The 22,379-nt window shown below is 40.9% G+C and overlaps 3 protein-coding genes across 3 annotated transcripts in view; all 3 read right to left on the bottom strand.

The window, feature by feature from the left end:
* Positions 1-8,389, bottom strand: part of LOC129764714 (supervillin) — a 776,186-nt gene extending 767,797 nt beyond the window's left edge. The window contains exon 1 of the mRNA XM_055764104.1: positions 7,835-8,389. The gene's annotated coding sequence lies outside the window, so the exon portion shown is untranslated. The remainder of the gene's footprint in view (positions 1-7,834) is intronic.
* Positions 8,390-16,356: 7,967 nt separating this feature from the next.
* Positions 16,357-18,096, bottom strand: LOC129766931 (uncharacterized). The gene has a single exon (XM_055767531.1). The coding sequence runs from the start codon at positions 18,094-18,096 to the stop codon at positions 16,357-16,359; it is 1,740 nt and encodes a 579-aa protein (XP_055623506.1).
* Positions 18,097-18,643: 547 nt separating this feature from the next.
* LOC129766930 (uncharacterized) lies at positions 18,644-20,821 on the bottom strand. Its single transcript, XM_055767530.1, has one exon. The coding sequence runs from the start codon at positions 20,819-20,821 to the stop codon at positions 18,644-18,646; it is 2,178 nt and encodes a 725-aa protein (XP_055623505.1).
* Between the last annotated feature and the right edge of the window lie 1,558 nt (positions 20,822-22,379).

Here is a 22,379-nt window from a genome sequence, read left to right as displayed (position 1 = left end):
TCTAACCGACTTAGCGCTTTTTTTCTGAGTTGTATTAGGGTGACCATGCAAACACGGTTTTTTCGCTCTAACTTTTATATTTAAAAAACTAGCGGCCCGGTCTCTTATTTGTATAAGCTTCCCGCATAGTCATTGGAATACCTTTGCTTTATATAGATTCTCGTATTTTTTGACGTAGGATTACGTCTTTCGGGAACATATTGGGGTACAAATTGGAAATCGAAAATCGAGCACATCGTGAAAATTGTCCAATTTCAAACGCTTATTGCTCAGTCATTTCATGATGGAATGATGAAATTTTGGCGTCAATCGATTTCGGCACTCCATAACAATTTTTTATATTGAATAAAATAATATATGCCATGAAACTAACTATCGAACAATTGAAAATTCCCAACCCCTATACTAACGGAAAAACCCACTTCTGATTGGTCGAAATTGATGACACATGCGGCGGTTCCCTAACAGAGACATCAAAACCAAGCTGCCTGGAGGAAATCGGCATTGCAAATACATGAAAGTAGGGGAACTTTTGTTGCCACCGAAATGTGTTCCCTAATTGAGACATCAAAACCAAGCTGCCTGCGGGAAATCGGCATTGCAAATATATGCAAGTCGAGGGCATTTCAATATTGCAAGTAAGGTGAGTGATACGATTAATTCTAGCAAATAAAATTCAATTTTGCAAGTTTAATGTTGGTTTTAGCACATGTGGAAGTGTAAAATTATATATGGTAGCAGTTGTGTTAAAAATGAATTGATATATGAAACGATTTATTTCAATTTTCATAAATAAAAACCAACTTTTAAGCTGCCTGTTTTGCTGTGTTCATTTTCACCCAATGATATTTCATACTGCGAGAAAAATTGGAAAAGTGAAGAAATATTCGAAAAAGTGATTTCCCATATGCTCTACATATAATATTAGGTGTTGTTAGTCCAATTAAAATTCGTATTGGGTTGAATAAAGAAAGTAAAGAAAGTAAAAATTATAAAACAAAATTACCTTTTCCATTTCAAATATGTTTTCTCTATATTAAAGTAACACGTTTTTACTGATGAGAAAAACTGATAATTGTGTTCGGTATTGGTAATTATCTTATATTACATTGATGAGTTTTTTTCCTTTATTTCATCCATACATAACACAGAAGGCATCTCGTCCAGGGTCAAAGATGGCGGTTTCCATCATATCTCATTCCACTTCGGCATCTTCTATCTGATACGCATCATCCAATGACTGTTAACCATCCTTCTGTCATCATTACTGTCATCATCACTCGATAAATACTGGTGGAGTGAATAAACAATATACAACAACCAAACAAAATGGCCCTTTTCAGTACCACCAAATCATTATCAAAGAGTTTAATGATGTAATTCTTCAAACATATCCAAAATCAACAAGTAGCCTAACGGAATCCTACGTCACCAATGCGGTCGTGTCTCGGACACAACCCTCCTGTGACTTTTTTTTCTTTTCTTTTCTTTAATGTTTGTTTTTACCTCCAAATGACACAATGGCTCTTTTTTTCAACTCTTTCTCTGCTTCCAATTTTTGCTCTTTTAGTTGTTTTTTTCGCCTACGATTTTAAACTAAGTTTCTAACATAGCTAATCTTGCTGCAGACTCTATTGTGATCCTTATCTGCTATAAGTTGTTTCAACGGTTTTCACCGGTAGCATCAATTTCAAGCTGCAGTAATTCATGTATTTAAAATTAAAATTTCTTTATCTTAAACAGAATAACAAATTTCGCACACTTTCTCTACAAAAAAGTACAATGAATCATAACCGCCTTTAAGAATAATTCACAATTGTCTTCAGATTGATATATCATTTGTCTTGTTTCGTATTATGTTTTCTGCAACTCGTAACGCTGCAAGGCGATTGCAAGAGATTCTGATAAAATAAATACTATTTTTGTCATTTGCTTTAAAAAAAAAAGTTTCATTCATGATACTAACTGTCTCTTTGGTCTCAACACCTCGAAAACAACAAACCCGATTTTTTCAATGATTTCGCCAAAGTTGCCTAATACATTTGGAATTCTGTTCAGTATAAAGCAGAAGGGTTTGAAAATTTTCATGCGAAGTACCGGTACTAAGGGAATATCACTGAAACTTGAAAAAAATCCAAATATACGTCCAATCATTTCTGGTCAGATTTTTAAAAAGTTCTCAAACAATACACTAGACTACAGTAGACTTTTAATATGAACGTAGGTAGGTTTAGCAAGTTTTCACACATCCAGAAAAATCCTTGGTAAAAGAAGTTACCAAATATTTGGTAATGCAAACATTAGTAGAATGTACATATTGTCTGTACATATTACCAACCGTATGAAAAATGAATGTCAGATGCAATACACATTCCTACCATCGATAGTCACATTTTACTACATGGTGTTGGTAACTTTGACGATTGTCATTCCTGGCAACCGCGAAGAAAATATATATCTGTCTTTTTTTTAAATTTCACCGAGCAGCACTACATAAATTTTATTTTGAGAAGAAATCTGTGACGCTTACAAATGGTGTGATATAAGCCACGACAAATGGAAGCGGCCCAGGAAAGGCTGCTACGTTAAATAAGAAAAAAAAACAAGGTTCACAATGACACCACTGCTAAGGTGGACCGAGGATCAATTGAATGTACGATAAATAGCGCTGTGTTTTGTTCGTCCGCTGGAACCAATGAATCGATGGTAATGTAATATTATCCGGCTATTTGTAGGTGGCCAAATTCCCAGCCAGGATTTGCTGATGAACTTAAGAGCAACTAAAGTTGAGTTCGCTCAAACCAGCGAAAACATCAGAGGAGGCACTCAATAAAGCTTTTAAGTTCTGTCTTACACAGCCGGTGCCTAGGGCACGGATGAATAGAACCGATAAAGGCAGACAAATCCAAGTTTAGATTCGATTATCAGCCGACCTTCTTGAAGTGAGCACTATATGGATGGTGCTCGGAATGCCACTGTGGAGTAAGAGTAGTCAAGTTCGGTCGGCTGATAGGATTCATTTCGCCTTTTCCTGGCACTCTCAATGCATAATCAGAAGGGTAAATCTTACTGGGATCATTCAAGCGGTCTATACGGCAGGTATTGGGCTGCCAAAACCGGTCGCTTCTCGTCACCGCTGGAATAGGTCACTGAACCCGAAGAAGCTGGTTGAGGTAATTTCGGTTTGGCTTGAGAGATTTTTCGCAGATTAGCTTATTGATCAAGTGGCTGCAGGTTAAATTTTCTCATCTCTTAGGGAACATGACGATGCAGAGATCAATCAAACTACATAAACTGTCGGATGAAAACGCCTGGTTTCCGCAAAATGCGGGAAGCGGATTTGAAAGAGACCTATGCTGGAGAACAAGATCCCTCACTGGTTCTTGCTCCAGGACGGTATCATCGATTGTTTTGTGGGGGAGTAGCGATTTTTTCCATTAAGTGTTATAACCAATAGCAACGATGGCCGATCATGACCGTACTAATAAAAGTGATTCAACCCATGTGTCAGACATGGTAGTCCACCACTGCGGGTTTTGCAATGGTAGCATCCCTCGAACAGACTCATTTTTCACATCTTCCTCAGTCATATCCGGTTTTGCAACAACAGCAGTAATATCATCACTATCAATTACTATGAAACGGGAAAAAAACACGTCAATTCTTCCCGAAATCATTGGTTTTTCATCAATAAGTAGACAGTAGGTAACCTTGACAAAGGAATACTAAAATAACGACATTATGAAAATGAAGTAGATTATTGTAAGCAGACTCTCAAATTTTAAAGGTTTCTGTTAACTTAATGGGAAGCCGCTGTCAGGAAGGTCGAAAAATAATGAATTTTATTGTTTTTTTCGGATGTTGGGAACAAAGTGAAGTGTTCGAGTATTTTGGTTATTGATTAAGGTATATTTGAAGCTTTATTTTCGATTTTTTTGATTGCACGAATTATGATTATCACGCTGTTGACAGTTTGATGATTTGAAATCGGTACCTTGCTGGTGGTATCAGTTCTGAAGCAACGGAGTGTCTCAGAACGAATTCCAATAAATATTTTGAAACTTTATAACAATTCCTAAAGCGTTACATAGGGGTTTCTGAAAATTCGAAAAATTGTCGAAATACGGCCATTTTTGTTAAAAATCATTTTTTATGAAAAATCCCTGTTTAGAAGCTCATAAAAATTGAAAAAATGAGATATCGAAAAACGGCTATGTAACACTTTAGATAGTTCATTTTTATATGCTGATAAAAAATTCGAATAGACCCTGAGATATCGATACCACCAGTTGAAAAAACATTGTTTCGAGAAAAACGCGTTCAAAAATTCGTACAGCAATACTATGTCCCTTGAGGTGAGTTTATACTTTTGGCTGTAACTTTCCAACGAAATAAAACAGGAAGTGGGTTATATCTATGGTATAACCGCAAGGGTGACGTAGGACTATCGTTGATTTAGAGATCATTTGTATGAAGTTGAATCTGAATTCATTCTGAATGAATGAATATTTGGAGAACTTCGAAAACGAGAGCGTTACGTTGGAGGCACAAGGTTTTATGCATCCAATATTGGATACGGAAATATCCTACTGATGGGGAAGAATAATCTTCAGAAGCTATCCTGTTGATTGCGATTGATTGAAAAATCACAAAACCTAATGTATTTGGTCACAGTGTTACATGGATAGAAAACATTAAAATAAACTCTTTCATATGAATGTAATTTTAAATTCCCAGAGGAACTGGCAGATTATTTTCAGTAACGATTAGATATTTCCACATTTTCCTCGATACTGCAAGCCCCCCAGTGGTTAATGCTAACTCGATAACCATCTGTTAATAGCACTTGATTGAAACATATTTGGTCACAGTGTTACATGGATAGAAAACATTCAAATAAACTCTTTCACATGAATGTATTTTTAAATTCCTAGAGGAACTGGCAGATTATTTTCCGGATCTTTCTCGATCCAAACGGAAAGAATTCCGTGCGTGTATGTGTGTGTGTGTGTGTAGCGGCTGCTTCGAGATCTTCCCGGGGAACCGTTTGTAGCATCACTCTCCTCCTGATGGATTCCCTTCTGGCCTAAGGTGCACAAACAGGTTCTTGGTGACACCGTTCATCCGCGCTTTCATGATAAATGAAGAGCTTCACCACAACAGCGACAACATGCTCCAATCGCTGTTCAATGAGAACTGAGTGGATTTCCGAGCGGCGCTCGCTTATATACCGATTGGTGATTTCAATAGCCTATTTTGAAAGCAAATTTAAGACTATTGAAACAAGTTTTTGGATCAGAAAGTAACAAGTATAGAACGCGTAGACATTTTATCTTTCGAATGAAGTGTTTATCATACCATTTCGTTCAGTTGTTTAGGAGCTATTAACACTCAAAATCTCGGTCTCCGGCGTAACGCTTTCGTTTTCGAAACTTTGATTTTACACCCCGGTATAGAAATGAAAGACGTAGTCCTACGTCAAAATATCGAAAAATTCTAGGACCTAGGACAACATTCCTAAAAGCATAAGCTTTCCAAAAATTGCAAAAAACGAAAATTCGATTTTTTCGGTTTTCCAGGCCGGGTCCCCCCTTAAGTTCGCTACATACCGCATTACGCATCACCGTTACCGTCCCGTCAACTATTCTCTTGGACTTATTTTGCCGACGTCAAAGTTGCCGGTGATGTTGTATTTGAATGCTACCATACGATTTCCATGGGATAATATTCTACAGTTCATTCCTTTACATTGACTTCATGGTGACGGGTGACATGGTGAATGTTTAAAAAAGGACTTTAAATTTTGATATAACAAAAACATTGGTGTCATCGGCAACCAATTAATACTTGCTCTATTCGGGACATCGAAGCTGAATTTGACAGCCAGTTTATATGAAGCAAAGAAAAACAAAACGCAAAGCAAAAAGTGGTGGATTTTAACAAGTAGTTTCACAAATGTAATGAATTGAGCTAATTAGGTTGAAATATATACACTAGCAACACTAGAAACATTTTTTTTTTGCTGTAGAAATTGACGCTTTCTCTGCGGCGGGAAAAATAAACACAGCTTCAAGAACAAAATTATCAATGAAAATCAAACTATCCGTATCAAATCAACATTCTGAGTAAAAGTGTAACGAGTTTTGTACAAGTGATAAAAATATCGTGAGCGAAAACAGTGTCTAGTAATAATTTTTTCGCATTTTTTCAGGAGCCATTATTGGGAGAAAACGCAACATGCAATGTATTTGTGGGCCTGGGAGATATTTTCAATTTCACTGCTGGAAGAATTCATTTGGTCGTCGAGGGCAATTTTACATTCCTGGTGGAAAGAAATGCAACGCGTTGATATGAAGATTTCAGGTACAGTGGTTTATCAATAGCTCAATCTCCATCCTGAGCCGTTAAAGCTATTCGAGGTATCAGGTTTCATCTGGTTTCGATGAAAGGTTACAGTATTCTGAGCTAATATCTTAATTTATAATATGGAATGAATATATAAATCGAGCGACAGTTAGGTTCAGAGATATAATCATATTTTTCAGTACTACTAACGAGAGCAATTTCCTTATTGTAAAAGCAATTCGTCCAACTTTTGATGTCAACTTTTCAAAGGTTCTGGTGAAAAGATTTAGGAGTTCTTCTAGTAATGATTATACACGGATCCGGACTATGTAACCTGATCATGCAAACAACATTTAAAAACAATGTTCATTCAATGTATGAAAATTTACAACTGCATTTGAGCATGCTAGTCTCAATGAAGGTACGCGTATTCGAGTCTGTATTGTGTGTCAATGCAATAAATAAACGGTTCTTGAAGTAAAAACTGCTTCACTCTATCACTACGTATCCTTTGTTTTAATAAACTACAGAAGAATTCTAGAAAAAATAGCACTCAAAGTACAGTTGAAAAACACACGGTTTGTTTACTTTTTTTTATATATTCATAACATCCTCTAGATGGCGACAGCGTACCTTCTATGTTGCGAATAGAGTTGAGGGAAAGCTTCTCTCAGTGTTTGCGACCGTTCTCGTGCACATTTTGTCATCGCAGCAATCACTGCTCACTGCATTCTCTATGTTTATTTACATCGCGTTTTTGGACACGAATTTTTTTTTAATTTTTTAAGATTTTTCTTTGTTCTAATGTAGGAAATTTCACACGCGGAAAAAATCTGTACCAATCTGTACTTTTTGACAGAAAACTGTTCTCTGTACCGTACAGAATCTGTACCAAAAATAACGAAAAAATCTGTACATTTCCAAATAAATCTGTACGTGTGACAACACTGCAAGAGAGAACAAGAGGGACAGAACAAATAATTATTTAGGAAGTTTTGTTTAGGACACTATAAAACCCAAGCTAACTTGACATCCTTTAGAAACTAACAACTAGCAAACACGTACACACACTATTTACCCATTCATTTCAAACACAGTCTCCTAAACCTCCGCCGAAAACAGACCTAGTCTAGGACAGAATTTGCTCTAGCGACAATAAAAACCTGAATTTCATCGGGTGGAAGCCGACGAAGGCTTGTGTATTAGCGCCTGTAGCTTATAGAACTCACATTAGAAAACAATAATGATTCTCATATTTTCAGAGCCACTGAAACGAATTGGATAACGCGAAGGAAATTAGTTTGTTTGAAATTGTCATTAGCATTTGCATTTCAGTGTTGACACGCATGGTGGTACATCCAGCAAGTAATCCTTGCCTATTCTTCCGAATAAATAATATTTTCCTATTCATTTGTGTCAAGAAATATAGTGCAACATTGATCCCCGTTTTGAACTGAATGGTTCTGATATTTTAAATCCCATTACTTACATGTACGGATAATACTTCTCGGCATAAATCAGCATTACTTGCCGACTTAAATAGGGTTAACGGCAAGTTGTTTGTTTCACTTCACTTGTTTTCTTCTTGAATAACACTCTCAAAATTGACACAAACACGGAAATTAAAATATTTACTCAATGATCACACAATGAAACGACCGTGAACCACTTCAAAGCATTGGTTTTGTTCTTCACAACTTTTCAAATATAATTTATTATTTTCACCCACTAACAAGCTTATTTTTCTTCCACCACCATCGAAATCCATTAACTGTGTTTTCCTCTGACAAAAACGGCAATAAAAGTGCAAGAACGACACACGCACACAATTTTCCCTTTTTCAGTATCAAAAATAACTACGGAATCCACTCGAGAGCCAGTGATAAATTGAGGTTGGAACATCCACACCGCACTTGATCAATCAACATGAAAAACTGAATTTCGATTATTCGGGAAGGATAAAATTTCAATTACACGCTAAATCCAGGGGATGCCGGATTAACTCATGGACCGGTAGCCTTCCCAAACGATTAGAAAGACGTGCGCACTCGAAACGATCTCCTGACACAGAGATGTACACAACGCGGGTAAATTTAGAATTTCGGAGCACTTTACATCCATAACAGAAGAAAATCAAAAACAGAAACAAAACGATCTATTTTTACGCCCGTGCTAGGAAACAAAACGTAAACCGTATCCTCACATCGTGCGAATTTCAGCTGCTTCCAGTGCCCGAAGAACGAGCGCCTGGATAGATTCGGTCGGGCATAACCAAACTACCAGGTTTGCATAAGGTTTATTTCTTAACATTGGCCCTTCGTTTTGCTTCCACCACAATGCGGCCTTGCGGATCACGTGCCGAGGTTGGTTGAAAAAATATCTTCGATCGATCACACCTCGTTAGTCCAATCTGCACCACGCGACAACAAAAAGTCAGTGACAATTTGAAAACACCTCCAACGTTAAAAAAAACTTGTTTCGCCACCCTTCGGTAGGGTCACGATCGGATCGAATTAGTTCATACTCATTAAATATTCTCTAATAAAGAAAACACCGAAAAATACCAAAAAAAATGTGACAGAAAAAATCGCGGAAATCAACGCACGCGGAACCGGCTTCGATAGCTCCGAATGCGCACTGAAACAACGTCCACAACTCGACTGAACCGGCCGGGAGGAAAATTCTCTCTCCGTTCGCTCTGAAAATATTGTGAAAATGCTACGGTAATCGGGTAGAATAACTAAGGAAAAGGGGGAACGTAGGGAAACAAGAACATTCTCGGGGGACTTTTATCTGTAGATGAAAACCTGCAACGGATCGCTTCTACGGGAGCATCACCAGCAGAGTAACCAAAAAGTATTTTTAAATTTTCGGTACACTCACGAGAGCGCGTTGTCTAGTAGAGTAATATCAAGAAGAAAAAAAAATAGAGAAAGTGCTCTGCCACACGCGGCATGAATTGAAAGAGGTAATGTCGGGAGATAATCGCGCAGAACACTGCGTACAAGAATTAGTACTCTACAGGTGACCTACTGCATCGACGCTTTCCTAACTTTAGAACTTTCAATCGCTAGGTCGTTGGTTCTGACGGATGTAAACAGGACCGCTTGTTGACATATACGTCATTCAGATACGCATGCAAATCTTCAACTCGATGAAACACACGCACACACAAACGCATTAGAAGAGAAAACATTGTGTCATTCATCAACGAAATCTGGCAGAAAAACCTCAATCTATTTCCTCGCTTCCTCGCCGCCATGTCAATCAGTTGGTGGCGACTTTGAACGGCCTCTCGTGTTTCGTTAAATGCTTCCATTCTGCATCTATTTTTGTGACGTTAATGCATCGAGCATTTGTGAAAATGAGATTATTTTTGATTAAAAATCTGCTTCTCCTCAGAGTAATTGACTCGTCTTTTCAATTATTCGTACTAGAGAGGATCCGGGATGACATCAATATCGACAGAGTCGATGATATCTTTACATTGTTTACGGGTAACCAATGCAGCATGGGTCGTATCGATTCTGAATTGATGATTCTGATTCTGATGTAATGATGTGTGTACGAGGTTATTATTGATCACGAGTCGAAAGCGAAATATCACATTACAGGCTTGTAATGGGTTAGCAATAACGGTTAGTGAATAATTTCTCGGAAACGATCAAACGATGCTTGACATTTTGATGAACATTCGAATTGTTACGCCAACCTTCAACATCTGGCCCATTTGATATCGTAGAGTGTGCATCTCTTTGACATATATGCCCTAAAGGTCCAAGGCGATCAAGTAGGAGTGGGCTGACCAAACGTACCGTTTTATCGCCCGATTTTGATTGCCCCGTTTATTATTTTGTACCGTATTTTGAGTATACAGAAATACAGGATTTTTTATTCGAATGAACAACTGATGAATAAATTGGGATTTGATTACATTCGCAGAGATTGTATACAACTGTCTTCAACATGCAATCGAGAACGGTAAATCCATGGCATAAGTGTTGTACTACGGGATTTATTAGTCATTAGTCATTAGTCATTCTTATAACAAGTTGGTTCACGTAACACAACTTATACAGTATCTTTAAAGTTTCAAATAAGAACTCGGTTAATTAGTAAAGGTAGATTTTTATACCTGGTCAACCCCTGGGAAACTGACAGGGACCCCAAGGGGTCGATATCCGCCACTTTGAGAATCCCTGGTTTAGTTGATCCAGATGAAAGACAGAAAACGAAATTTATTTAAACTGCGAGAAAAAATTACGATACTACTTTGGAGTATTTTGAAAAATGTATAGTTAGTCTAACACACAACAATATAAATGGATTGTATAAAAGTCCATTCAAAGTAGCATTACTAAAAATCTTCCTTTTCAGATGAATTGAAGCATTTTGTATCCTGAGTACACAATAACTAAAGGAATTAAAATTAATGAGATAAAAAGGTGGAACTAATAAGCTTTGCTAGTTGCAAATCGTTGGGTGCAATTATCCTCTGATGTAAAACAAACAAATTGGATGGAAAACAAATATTTGAACACCTTGTCGGGCGACCTCCCAGCAGTTGATCAAAAACTTCGCCGTTGCTGTCGAAAACATACTTGTTGGCATGTTTTTCAGTTGTTTCTAAGCTTTATTCATTAATTCCTCCTCCGTTTTGGCAAAGAAATTGCTGTCGTAGAACCTCCATTTCAGGTTTGCCCAGAAATTTTCGATAGGACACAACTGGAGGACGTTCGGGAATTGGTGGACTTCGGAATCCAGCGACTTCTTCTCGTAACGGATGATGGCTAGGTCCAGCAAAAACACCACATCCTCGTCCGGATGGTATTTTTGGATGAAGAAGACAACGTCCGGCAGCTTAGCTGTAAATCTCCCCGTTCACCGCAAGTTCCGAACGGAAGAAGAGTGGCTTTGACATCCCCTTTTGACGTAGGATTACGTCTTTCGTCTTACGACAAATTGAAAATCGAAAATCACATCTTGAAAATTGTCCGATTTCAAACGCTTGCTACTCAGTCATTTCATGATGGATTGATGAATTTTTTGCGTCAATCGATTTCGGTACTTCATAACAATTTTTTATATTGAAGAAAATAATATATGTCATGAAACTAACTATCGAACAATTGAAAAATCTCAACCCCTATCCTAACGGAAATACCCACTTCTGATTGGTCTAATTGACGACACATGCGACGGGTCCCTAACAGAGACATCAATCGGCATTGCAAATACATAAAAGTAGGGGAAACTTTTGTTCCTACCGAAATGTGTTCCCTAACAGAAATATCAAAGCCAAGGTGCCCGGGGGAAATCAGTATTGCAAATATATGCAAGTCTGGGGCATCTTTGTATTGCAAGTAACGTGAGTGATACAATTAATTCTAGCAAATAAAATTTAAATTTGGAACTCTAGTGTTGGTTGATTCGTGAATTTTTATAACAATGACCGATCGTGTATTGTGAAAAATTTAGCACAAGTGTAAGTGTAAAATTGTATATGGTATCAGTTGTGTTAAAAATGACTTGATATATGAAACGATTTATTTCAATTTTCATAAATAAGAACCAAGGTGTGTTCCCGCTCGAGAACGGGTCGTTTAGTTTAAGCTGTCTGTTTTGTTGTGTTCGTTTTCACCCAAGGAAAGTTTATACGGCGGGAAAGATTGAAAAAGTGAAGAAATATTAGAAAAATAGTGATTTCCCATATGCTCTACATATCGTATTAGCTGTTGTTAGTCAAATTAATATTCGCATTGAATAAACACACAGAAAAAAATTATAAAAGAAATTTACCTTTTCCATTTCAAATATGTTTCCTCTATATTAAAGTAACATGGTTTTACTGATGGGAAAAATTGATAATTCTTTTCGGTATTGGTAATTATCTTATATTACATTGGTGAGTTTTTTTTTTCTTTATTTCATCCATACATAACAGGAGGCATCTCGTCTATGATCACAGAGAGCGGTTTTCATCATATCTCGTTCCACTTCGGTATCTTTTATCTAATACGCACCATCCAACGACTGTTTACCATCCTTCTGTCATCATTACTCGGTAAACACTGGTGGAGTGAAGTAACAATACCCAACATCCAAACAAAACGGCCATTTTCAGGGCCACCAAATCATCATCGAAGTGTTTAACGATGTAATGCTTCAAACATATCCAAAATCAACAGATAGCCTAACGGAATCTTACATTAACTATGCGGTCGTGTCTCAGACACAATTATCCAGTGACTTTTTGCTGATGATTAGCCACAGCAGCACCTTCTTTGGGAACTTGCTGTGGAAGATGTACTTCACGTCGGAACTTACCCTCTTGGTGGGGAACGTAAGGTAGCTGGTCCCGGCTCAAAGCCCAGACCGATGTAGCCATCATTCCCTTCATTTCCAGCTTTAGCTTCAGTTGCATTTTACGATAGCGTTCCACCATTGGACAACCGGAACCAGACTTCCGTTCAATTCCCTCATTTTCTTCAGAAATGTAAGGATATTATAGATACCGGAACAAGCATACTCGGAGGACTCAAAGTACTTGATGATGTCCACTTTCTCCGCAACGGGATGGAGCTCCCAGTAAGCACGAACCATGGAGCGCAGTTACTTAACTGTTTTCGTCATAATTTCCGCAGTTCAACTGATAGCGCTGTCAAATATTCTTTGGAAACTCATGGGTAACTAAGATTGAGGATGCACAAGTGGTATCGTCATCAGGTGTTAAGGTAAACACATGAAAAATTGGTAAAATTGGTCCATTTCCCTAAAGGGGGACCCTTGTCTGACCCTTCCTGATCGTATTGGTTCTGAAGCAACGGGGTATCGCAGAACGAATTCCAATGAATTTATTCCATTACAAACATCAACAGTCTTAACATAATCGCCCCAATGAAAACAAATTCTAAAATCATGCTTCTAAGTATATAATTAAAAATCAAACTTAGAACTACTTAATTAATGGGACCAAGCTGTAAAAAATATTTTTTTAACGAAGGCCATTGGTGTAATTTTGATTATTGACGCTAAAGAAACCCGAATGTTCAAGAATTATTTTTTTCCCATCTTCCATTTTCCGGGAAATGACTGTTTGAAAAATCGAACATTGGCCGAAATCCGCACTTTTTATTTGCAAGTACAAAAATACTGCGAACTGAAAGTCACTTCAAATAGCAAATATACGGTATTCATAACGAGTGTTAAATAAAAAATGAGAATTTTTCAATACCTTTCAGTAACTCAAATAAAGAGCGTAAAATTTTTTTTCTCCAAGAAAATAGCTCTTTGGGCTCCCTAGAAACAGTAGGCGTGTTTGGTTTTGCTAGTTTGAATTTAGTCAAAGTAAAGATGGCGTCGAAACAGCACGTGCTCCGCGAACGCATTGTACGGTTCTACGAAACGCATTTCCAGCAAGGAAAAAATTTCACGGTGGCACATTTTAAGGAAGAAAATGTACCTGTCAGTACAGTGTATCGTATCCTGGGTTCCCTAAACGTAGAGCGGAAGGTCGGAAGTGGTCGTCCGGTGACGATAAGGACGAAGCAGAGGAAGACATCGTTAAAGAAGCTGTTTGACAACAAGGACACAACCAGCCCATTACGCCAAGAAGACGCTGGCGTATCTTGAGGAGAAAAAGATACCATTCGTGCCGAAAGATCGTAGCCCAACAAACTTGCCCCAGTGCCGCCCAATAGAGGATTTCTTTGGCTCACTCAGTGCCCTAGTGTATAAAAACAATTGGAGGGCCAAGGACACGAAGCAACAGACTACAAAATCCGGAATTGTATCCGGAAAATGGACGTAAGTGCCGTACAACGTTCTTGTGAGAGCATCGCGACAAAGTTGCGTCGAACAGCAGACCACGGCCCTTACTCAAACATTCACTGACATTTTTTGAAGAAAATACATTATGTTATTAATAAAAAATACTGAAATTGATGAAAAAAAAAATGTTTTTATATGTGATTGAAAAAATTCTCATATTTTATTTAACACCCGTTAGATATTAGAAATAGAGGATGATGACGACATAGTTATACCTGAATATATCTAAAGCGTTACATATGTGTTTTTGAAAATTCGAAAAATTGTCAAGATGGCGGCCATTTTGACGTAGGACTACGTCTAACCGGAAGATATAGGGGGTGAAATGGAAATCTAGGCACTGAACAAGTAGGAAAAAATGCAAGATTTGGAACGCTTATAACTCGAGCATTTCTCAATAGATCGCAAAGTTTTTTGCATCAATTGATAGGAAATATATCTACGCATCTATCATGACGAATAACATTTCATTTTTCTTGAGATAAATAATTGAATGATTGTGAAATATCAAGCATTGCCCAAATGCACTATGTGCCCATTTTTGATTGGTCCATTTTGTGCTCCTCAAATCGTACCGACCAAAACGGGCAACCAGAGCAGCAGCGAAATAGAATGAAGCACGATTGGAAAGGAAAAAGAAAAAAATGAGGGAAACATTGGTCGCAGTCTCACACATGCGTAATTCTCGAGCCAGCCAGTCAGCTTAAAAATCCCCGCTTCGCTGCCGTAACGATCATTCTCTTTCAAGCCGTACACCACATCAGTTCGCATCACAACACATCAACAAACCAACCCAAGCAGCCATGTCTGGACATGGCAAAGGAGGAAAAGTGAAGGGAAAGGCAAAATCCCGCTCGAACCGTGTTTAGTTCCGGCCGCCGAAGTGATTGAGCTAGCTGACAAAGCTGCTCGCGACGAAAAACTGCATTCAGATCAGAACACATTCGGTGGACTTCAAGACAACAGGCAGTTGCAGCGAGTGGCGAGTGGCAAACGCAATCGCAAAACGGCAGCAGGTAGCAGAAGAAAAAAGTTTGTTCTTTTAACAATCTGCTTTGGTGGCAAATCCAGAACAAGGCGGCATCGAGGGCGTTCGAAATGGTTTTTTTCAAAACCACGAGTATTATGTTTTCTAAATTGAAACCATTCCATAAAACAAGGCGCTTTTCAGGGCCATTAAACCTTCCAAAAAAAGAGTTTAGGAAATACAGTTCAATGCTTTCTAAAACAATATCCAAAATAATAATAAAACACAAATTGATTTTTTCATAATTTGTTTGCCAGGATATGATGAGTATGTGAATTTGGCAGTTGTTCTGAGCTTATTGATTTTCACCAATTCTTAAATTGCTTCTAGATTGAAAGTACAGTAATTTACACTTATCTCGACATTTAACTAATTGGACGGACCTGTAATGCGACATATTTAGTTGGACATTTTTGTAAACGTAGAGTTCGGGGTCCAAATTATGACCCCACATTGAAAGTCGACTGTCACCGCAAATGTTCAATTACAGGTTAAACAATATGTCACAAGCTGGATGGGAAGAAATTTTCCAACTGTGAAAGCTGTGGCGAGTGGCAAATGCAATCGCTAAACAGAAAGGTTTAGCCGAACAAGATGGGGATATCGAGTGATAACAAAAACACAACACCAAAGGTTTTTTTCAGAACCATCAACATATTCATAAAGAGTAAACAATAAACTAATCCAGTTTTCAGGTAGATAGGTAGGTATTCACGTAGGAGAAGAAAATAAAACAATATATTTAAAATAAATATTTAACAAAAGCTGTCCCCTTTGTATAGTCCTACGTCACTCCGGTTATGTCCCCGACATTACCCACCCGTCTTTTTTATTAAAAATGAGTTATTTTTAAATATGTTATATCTCTAGAGGTGACCTCATACTTTTGGCAGTAACTTTCCTACTGGAAGCGTGAGATCTAAGCAAAGCGCGGAAAATCGTTACACTGAGGCGGATAAACGAACGGTGAACTGTTGGGGAACCAAAACGAGTAAAACAGCCGTGCTTATTCAAGCAATTCAAAACTAATTCTATTTGCAATCATAAAGATGTGGCTTATATATTAAAACAAAACAATAGGGAATAAACAGAAGGCACAGAATTCCAGCAAAGATACGGAAGGGAGAGATAGAGCAAAGATAACAATTTGCCAATTATTCTTTTGTTGGTGGACACAGTCCATTTCTTCTACTGCTGCTGCGAGTAGGGTAGCGTCGCTCATTCTGGTGCGAACATAATCCGCCCACCAAATTACGAGTAGGAATTTCCGACCCGTTTTGTCCTGGCAAGTACTCGTCACTGTCGAGAGGGAATCGTCGCAGCTTCCTGACGTCTCGGCGGAAGGTGTTGTTGCCCGCTTTAACCGAGACAAGTCGGACGAGTCCATCGCTCCCGGGGAAAAGCTCCAGAATACGTCCCAAGGGCCATTGCTGCGGTTTCTCGTGGTCGTCAACGAGTAGTATGAAGTCACCTACGGCAACATTGGGGGACGATGCTTGCCATTTCGCCATCCTTTGGAGCGACAGCACATACTCGGATTGCCATCGTGCTCGGAAGTCCTGGGCGAGACGCTGAACATAGTTCCACCTCGAAAGCGCGCTCATCTGCTGCTCGAGATGGTTGACCTCTGGGAGAGCGTCGAGAGGACGCCCGATTAGGAAGTGTGCGGGTGTAAGAGGTTGAGGATCGGAAGGGTTGTCCGAAAGGGCACAAATTGGACGAGAATTCATGCAGGCAGCAACCTGGGCGAGAAGAGTGCTTAATTCTTCGAAGGTGTAAATATAGTTACCTCCAGTCTTGCTGAGAAACCCTTTCGCAACCTTGATACCAGCTTCCCATAGCCCGCCGTGGTGGGGAGATCGAGCGGGTATGAAGAGCCATTGTACTCGTTTGTTGGTGAGGAAATCGTTGACCTCATCGCTGTGTTCGGTAATGTCGATCTGCTGGTAGAGTTCTCGAAGTTTCTTCGCCGCTGCCCGGAGATTCGTAGCGTTGTCAGAGTACATTTTGCTTGGTACTCCATACCGACTAGTAAATCGTGTGAAGGCGGCGAGAAATGCTGATGCACTTAGGTCCGAGACTGCCTCCAGATGCACTGCTCTCGTCCCAAAGCAGACGAAGAGCGCAATGTATCCCTTCGATGGTACTGCACCTCGGCGTCGACGTCCTACAAGGTTCACCGGACCGGCGTAATCAACACCAGTGATGGTAAATGGTGGAAATGGCTTCAAACGGTCCACTGGATACTGTCCCATCTGTTGAGTGATACGTGCTGGCAGGGCTCGACTGCAGATCACACAATCACGACACACCTTACGAGCAGCACTAATACCTCGCAGTATCCAGAACCGTGTGCGACAAGCTGCTAACAACGACTGAGGACCACAATGCAGATGCTCTTGGTGCTCGTGTAGCAGGATGAGTGACGTCAAGATTGAATGTCGATGCAGCAAGATTGGATGTTTGTTGTCGTAGCTAAAATCCGATTGCTGTAGCCTTCCGCCCACCCTGGCGACACCGTTTTCGTCAAGAAACGGTTTGAGTTGGTGTAACGGACTGCTTCGAGTAACGCTGAGACCTCGTTGTAATCGACTGAGATCTCCGGAGAAATGTTGTTGCTGTATGTGTTGCACATACTTTTGCAGAGCGTAGTCGAGTTCATCTGAAGAGAGTCGAGAGAAGTTCCGGAACTCAGGGTACCTAAAACGAAGCATTCGGGCGGTCGTACGCAATAGTAGCTTCAGATTAGGATAAAATCTTTTCATCATTTCGTCCATAAATCGATTTTCGTACACTGCGATGCATGTCATTGCAGTAACTCGCTGCTCCCTTTCTATTTGTCGTTGTTCATCAGTGTCGAGATCGTCGGTTATAGTTGATGATTCACTGTCCATTTACGATGGTTCCCAGGCGGGCCCATGCCACCAGAGAGGGTTCACCTGAAGCTGGTCAGGAAATGTGCCCCGCGAGATCAGATCTGCGGGATTGAGAAAGGTGCCTATGTGGCACCAATTGATGAACGGCACAAGGGTAGAAATCTCCGCCACTCGATTTGCCACAAAGGTCTACCACCTTGCAGCACCGCCGGCCAGCCATGCCAGGACCACTTTTGAATCGGAGAATGCACGAATCTCGTAGAAATCAGTAGGGAAGACAGCTGTTCTCACGTTGGAGATCAAACGAGCGAGAATAACCGCTGCACACAATTCCAGTCGTGGTGTAGTTGTTCTACCGTTACCGATGGGTGCCAGTTTCGACTTGGCGATGAGAAGATGCGACGAAGTGTTACCGTTGTCGTCCACGGCTCGTATATAGATGCATGCGCCCATTGCCACGTCGGATGCGTCGCAGTAGCCGTGCAGGTAGAGACGAGACCAGTTCCGTACGCTGATCACTCTTCGGGGAATCGGGGGGAGTTGCGTCCCAGGCCACCTTCAGCTCCTACATGCGTTGCATCACCAGCTTTGCCTTAACGATGATTGGTGATAGAAGGCCAAGCGGATCAAATAGGCTGGCGATTTGCGACAAGATGATGCGTTTTGTGGGCTGAAGGATCTCGGTTTGTTGATAAGAGAAGTGGAACTCGTCACTGCACGGCTGCCATTGCATTCCGAGCGCCTTGATGCTTCCGTTCTCCTCGATGGGAATTTTCACCTCCAAGTCAGCTTCGGGAACGCCTTCCAAGACTGCTTCGCTGTTCGAGGCCCATTTCCGCAGGTGGAATCCACCGGCTGCAAATATTTCGGTGAGCTGCTCTCGTAGTTCTTTGGCTTCTTCTTCGGACTCTGCACCGGTAAGGACGTCATCGACGTAGATGCCCTTCTTCGCCTTGCCAACAGCCACTGGATATATTTGCTGGTAGGAATCGAGGAGTTGATCGACGCATTTCGTGGCTAAGTAAGAAGCGCTTTTATTCCCAAAGGTGACTGTATTTAGACGATACTCCCTCAAAGTCTCGTCCTTAGTCCATCTCCACAAAACTTTGAGAAAGTCACGATCGAGTTCGTTTAGCCAGACCATTCGATACATTTGCTTTGCATCACCAGCGAGTACGATTGGTGGGAAGCAGAATCTGATCAAAATATTAACCAACGAATCTTGAATAACTGGGCCACACATAAGTACATCGTTCAAAGAGAGACCGCTGGTGGTCTTTGCAGACGCATCTACAACGACTCGATATTTAGTAGTTGAGCTCGTTGTTTTGACCACGCAGTGGTGTGGGAGATACACCGATTTGTTGGATGTAGAAGTATCATCAACGAGAGACATGTGGCCGAGATCGATGTACTCACGCATGAACGCGTGGTACTCACTTTTGAGTTGTGGGTTGCGGTCAAGTTTTTTCTCGATGTGGTGGAATCTTTTTTCCGCAATTTGCCTCGACTCCCCTAGCTGGTTGGGATCGTGCAAGAAAGGAAGACGGACAACAAACTTGCCCGATTCATTTCGGTAGGTGTGTTCTGCAAAGTGTTGTTCGCATCGTTGCTCTTCTTCGGTGAGATGTTTAGATGCGACGGCATACTCCTCGAGTTCCCAGAACTTGCGTAGCTGCTGAGAGAGATCGTCTTCGGTAGAAGCAAATAGACAAGTCGACACTTGAGAACCTCTCGATGTGTTCGGCTCTTGATAACGACCAGCAACCACCCAGCCGAGTTTGGTGTTTTGCAGTGTTGGTAAGCTGCCGTCGGCACTGATAGCAATTTTGCCAGGCTCGAGAAGTTGAAAGGAAAGTTCGATACCCAGTAATACTTCTACCTTACCCGGGCGGTGGAAGAGGGAATCGGCTAGGTGTATCGATCCAGGCATAGACCAATCGTCGATATTCGCCGGTTTGCCGGGCAACATTCTGGTGATTTTTTCCAATACCACGCATGATACAGAGGTGCGGTAATCCGAGCAACGAAAGGAGATGATGATTTCGGCACACTTGTCAGCGTGCGCGAGAGTGGAAGAAGTGCCTTCGAGATCCATGTCGGCTGCTATCGTTTTGAGACCAAGTTGTTTACAGAAGCTTTCACTAATGAAACTGACTTGGGACGCGCAATCCAATACGGCACGGCAGGCGTGTGGGCGTCCGTGAACATCCAAGACGTTGATGGCGACGGTTGCAAGCAGAACGTTGGATGTATCGAGGCAGGATGGTGAGTCGAGGGCCGAAATCAAGGACTGAGCTGATGTCCCTGGATTTGCCTGGGCCGTGACTGAAGATGTTGGGAATGATGGTGGGCTTGCTGATGACGACGCCGGGTATAGCAAGGTGTGGTGAGGTAAGCCACATTTCCTACACGTACCTGATTTACAGCTCTCACCGGGGTGTACTTTCAGGCAATTATTGCACAGTTTTTTCCTGTTGACGTGCGAGAGTCGTTCGTTGTGGCTCATATGAAGGAACTTTCCACATTGGTAAAGATGGTGGTTTTGTTTGCTGCACACGTTGCAGAACGGAGGGTTCGTGGCGACGAATGCGGTGGCACCTCTCGATTGAGGCTGAGGCTTTGAAGGTTCTTTGAAGGGTACACTAGTTTTCGGCTTGGCTGGTTGTGTTGATTGAAGAGCAAAACTGCGTGACTCGACGAATTTCAGGAAACACTCCAGCGTAATTTCTGCCTCTTCCATTTCGGCAATCTTTTGACACCACAACTATTTCGTATCTGGATCCACCTTTTCGCTTAGGATGAACAGGAGCCACGTGTTGCGGTCTTCTCTGTCCATCGCGTTGAGAGCACGAATAACCTCATCTGACACGTCATGTAGCGATCGTAGACCATGTGCAGAGGATGACGTTAGCGTTGGCTGCGCCAAGAATCGCTTGATGTGCTGATTGGCGATCTCACGTGGTTTGTCATACCTGGCTTTCAGTTTTTGCAGCGCCGGTTGGTAATTAGCGTCCTCTATTTTCAGATGCGAAATCAAGGAAGCAGCTTCACCAGCGAGGTTCGTCTTTAGAAAATACAGTCTTTGACTGTTCTTCAGCGTTGGATTTTTGTGAACCAAGCTGTCGAACAGGTCAAAAAACGATTGCCACTCCAGGTAATTACCGCTAAAGACGGGCATATTCATCCGAGGCAACTTCAGGTCCGAAAATGGGGAGGCAGCAGCAGTGACGCCAGAAGAGATGGATGGGGTGGCCATATTGATCGACATCATGCGGAGAAACTCGGTCTGTTGGTCGGCGAGCTGTTTTATGACGTCATGCTGGGAAGATGATGATGTAGCCACGTGCTCTCGATTCTTCACCGCCTTTAGAAGCTTCGACAAATGGTTTTTAAGCGAAATATAACACCTTTCGAAATCTCCTTGTCGATGCACGGCATCTTCGTAGGCTTTGTCGTCTTCACAATGGTCTAAAATCTTTTTATGCACAGCACAATAGCCGGTCCACACCTCAGCGAGAGCGTCTAGCTCAGTCTGCACGTCCACTTCTTCAGCCACTTCTGGATTAATTTTTGCCACTACGTCGGAAATCCGCTTAATTCGCGGTTCGAGCGACTTACGTTCACGGAATAATTTATCCATCTTTATGGATTTCGCGCACTGTTCGTTCAAAAGCCACTTATCTTTTAGTTCTCACACTATTGTTCTGCACGGCGATGCCAATCGGCAGAAGCACTCGGGGCACTGAGGCGGCGACGGGGCCGATTCACGGGCACTCGCGGTCACAGAAGGATCGCGGCGAAGTTTTCGCAATCCGGCTCGAAGGACCATATGGAAGCGTGAGGTCTAAGCAAAGCGCGGAAAATCGTTACACTGAGGCGGATAAACGAACGGTGAACTGTTGGGGAACCAAATCGAGTAAAACAGCCGTGCTTATTCAAGCAATTTAAAACTAATTCTATTTGCAATCATAAAGATGTGGCTTATATATTAAAACAAAACAATAGGGAATAAACAGAAGGCACAGAATTCCAGCAAAGATACGGAAGGGAGAGATAGAGCAAAGATAACAATTTGCCAATTATTCTGTTGTTGGTGGACACAGTCCATTTCTTCTACTGCTGCTGCGAGTAGGGTAGCGTCGCTCATTTTGGTGCGAACACCTACGAAATCAGATATCGAAAAATCCTTTTAGAACAACATTTCTGAGGGCATAAGCTTCCCAAAAATACAAAAATAAAAAAAAATCGATTTTTCGACCTTCCATCAGAAAGTTTAGTTTCTTCCCCATCAGTTTACA

This window comes from Toxorhynchites rutilus, chromosome 2, assembly GCF_029784135.1.
Source record: "Toxorhynchites rutilus septentrionalis strain SRP chromosome 2, ASM2978413v1, whole genome shotgun sequence".
Lineage (NCBI taxonomy): Eukaryota > Metazoa > Arthropoda > Insecta > Diptera > Culicidae > Toxorhynchites > Toxorhynchites rutilus.
This window is presented reverse-complemented; position numbering and strand designations above follow the sequence as displayed.

Coding starts and splice junctions, on each gene's coding strand:
- LOC129766931 (XM_055767531.1), bottom strand. CDS start 18,096: ATGGACAGTGAATCATCAACTATAACCGACGATCTCGACACTGATGAA.
- LOC129766930 (XM_055767530.1), bottom strand. CDS start 20,821: ATGGAAGAGGCAGAAATTACGCTGGAGTGTTTCCTGAAATTCGTCGAG.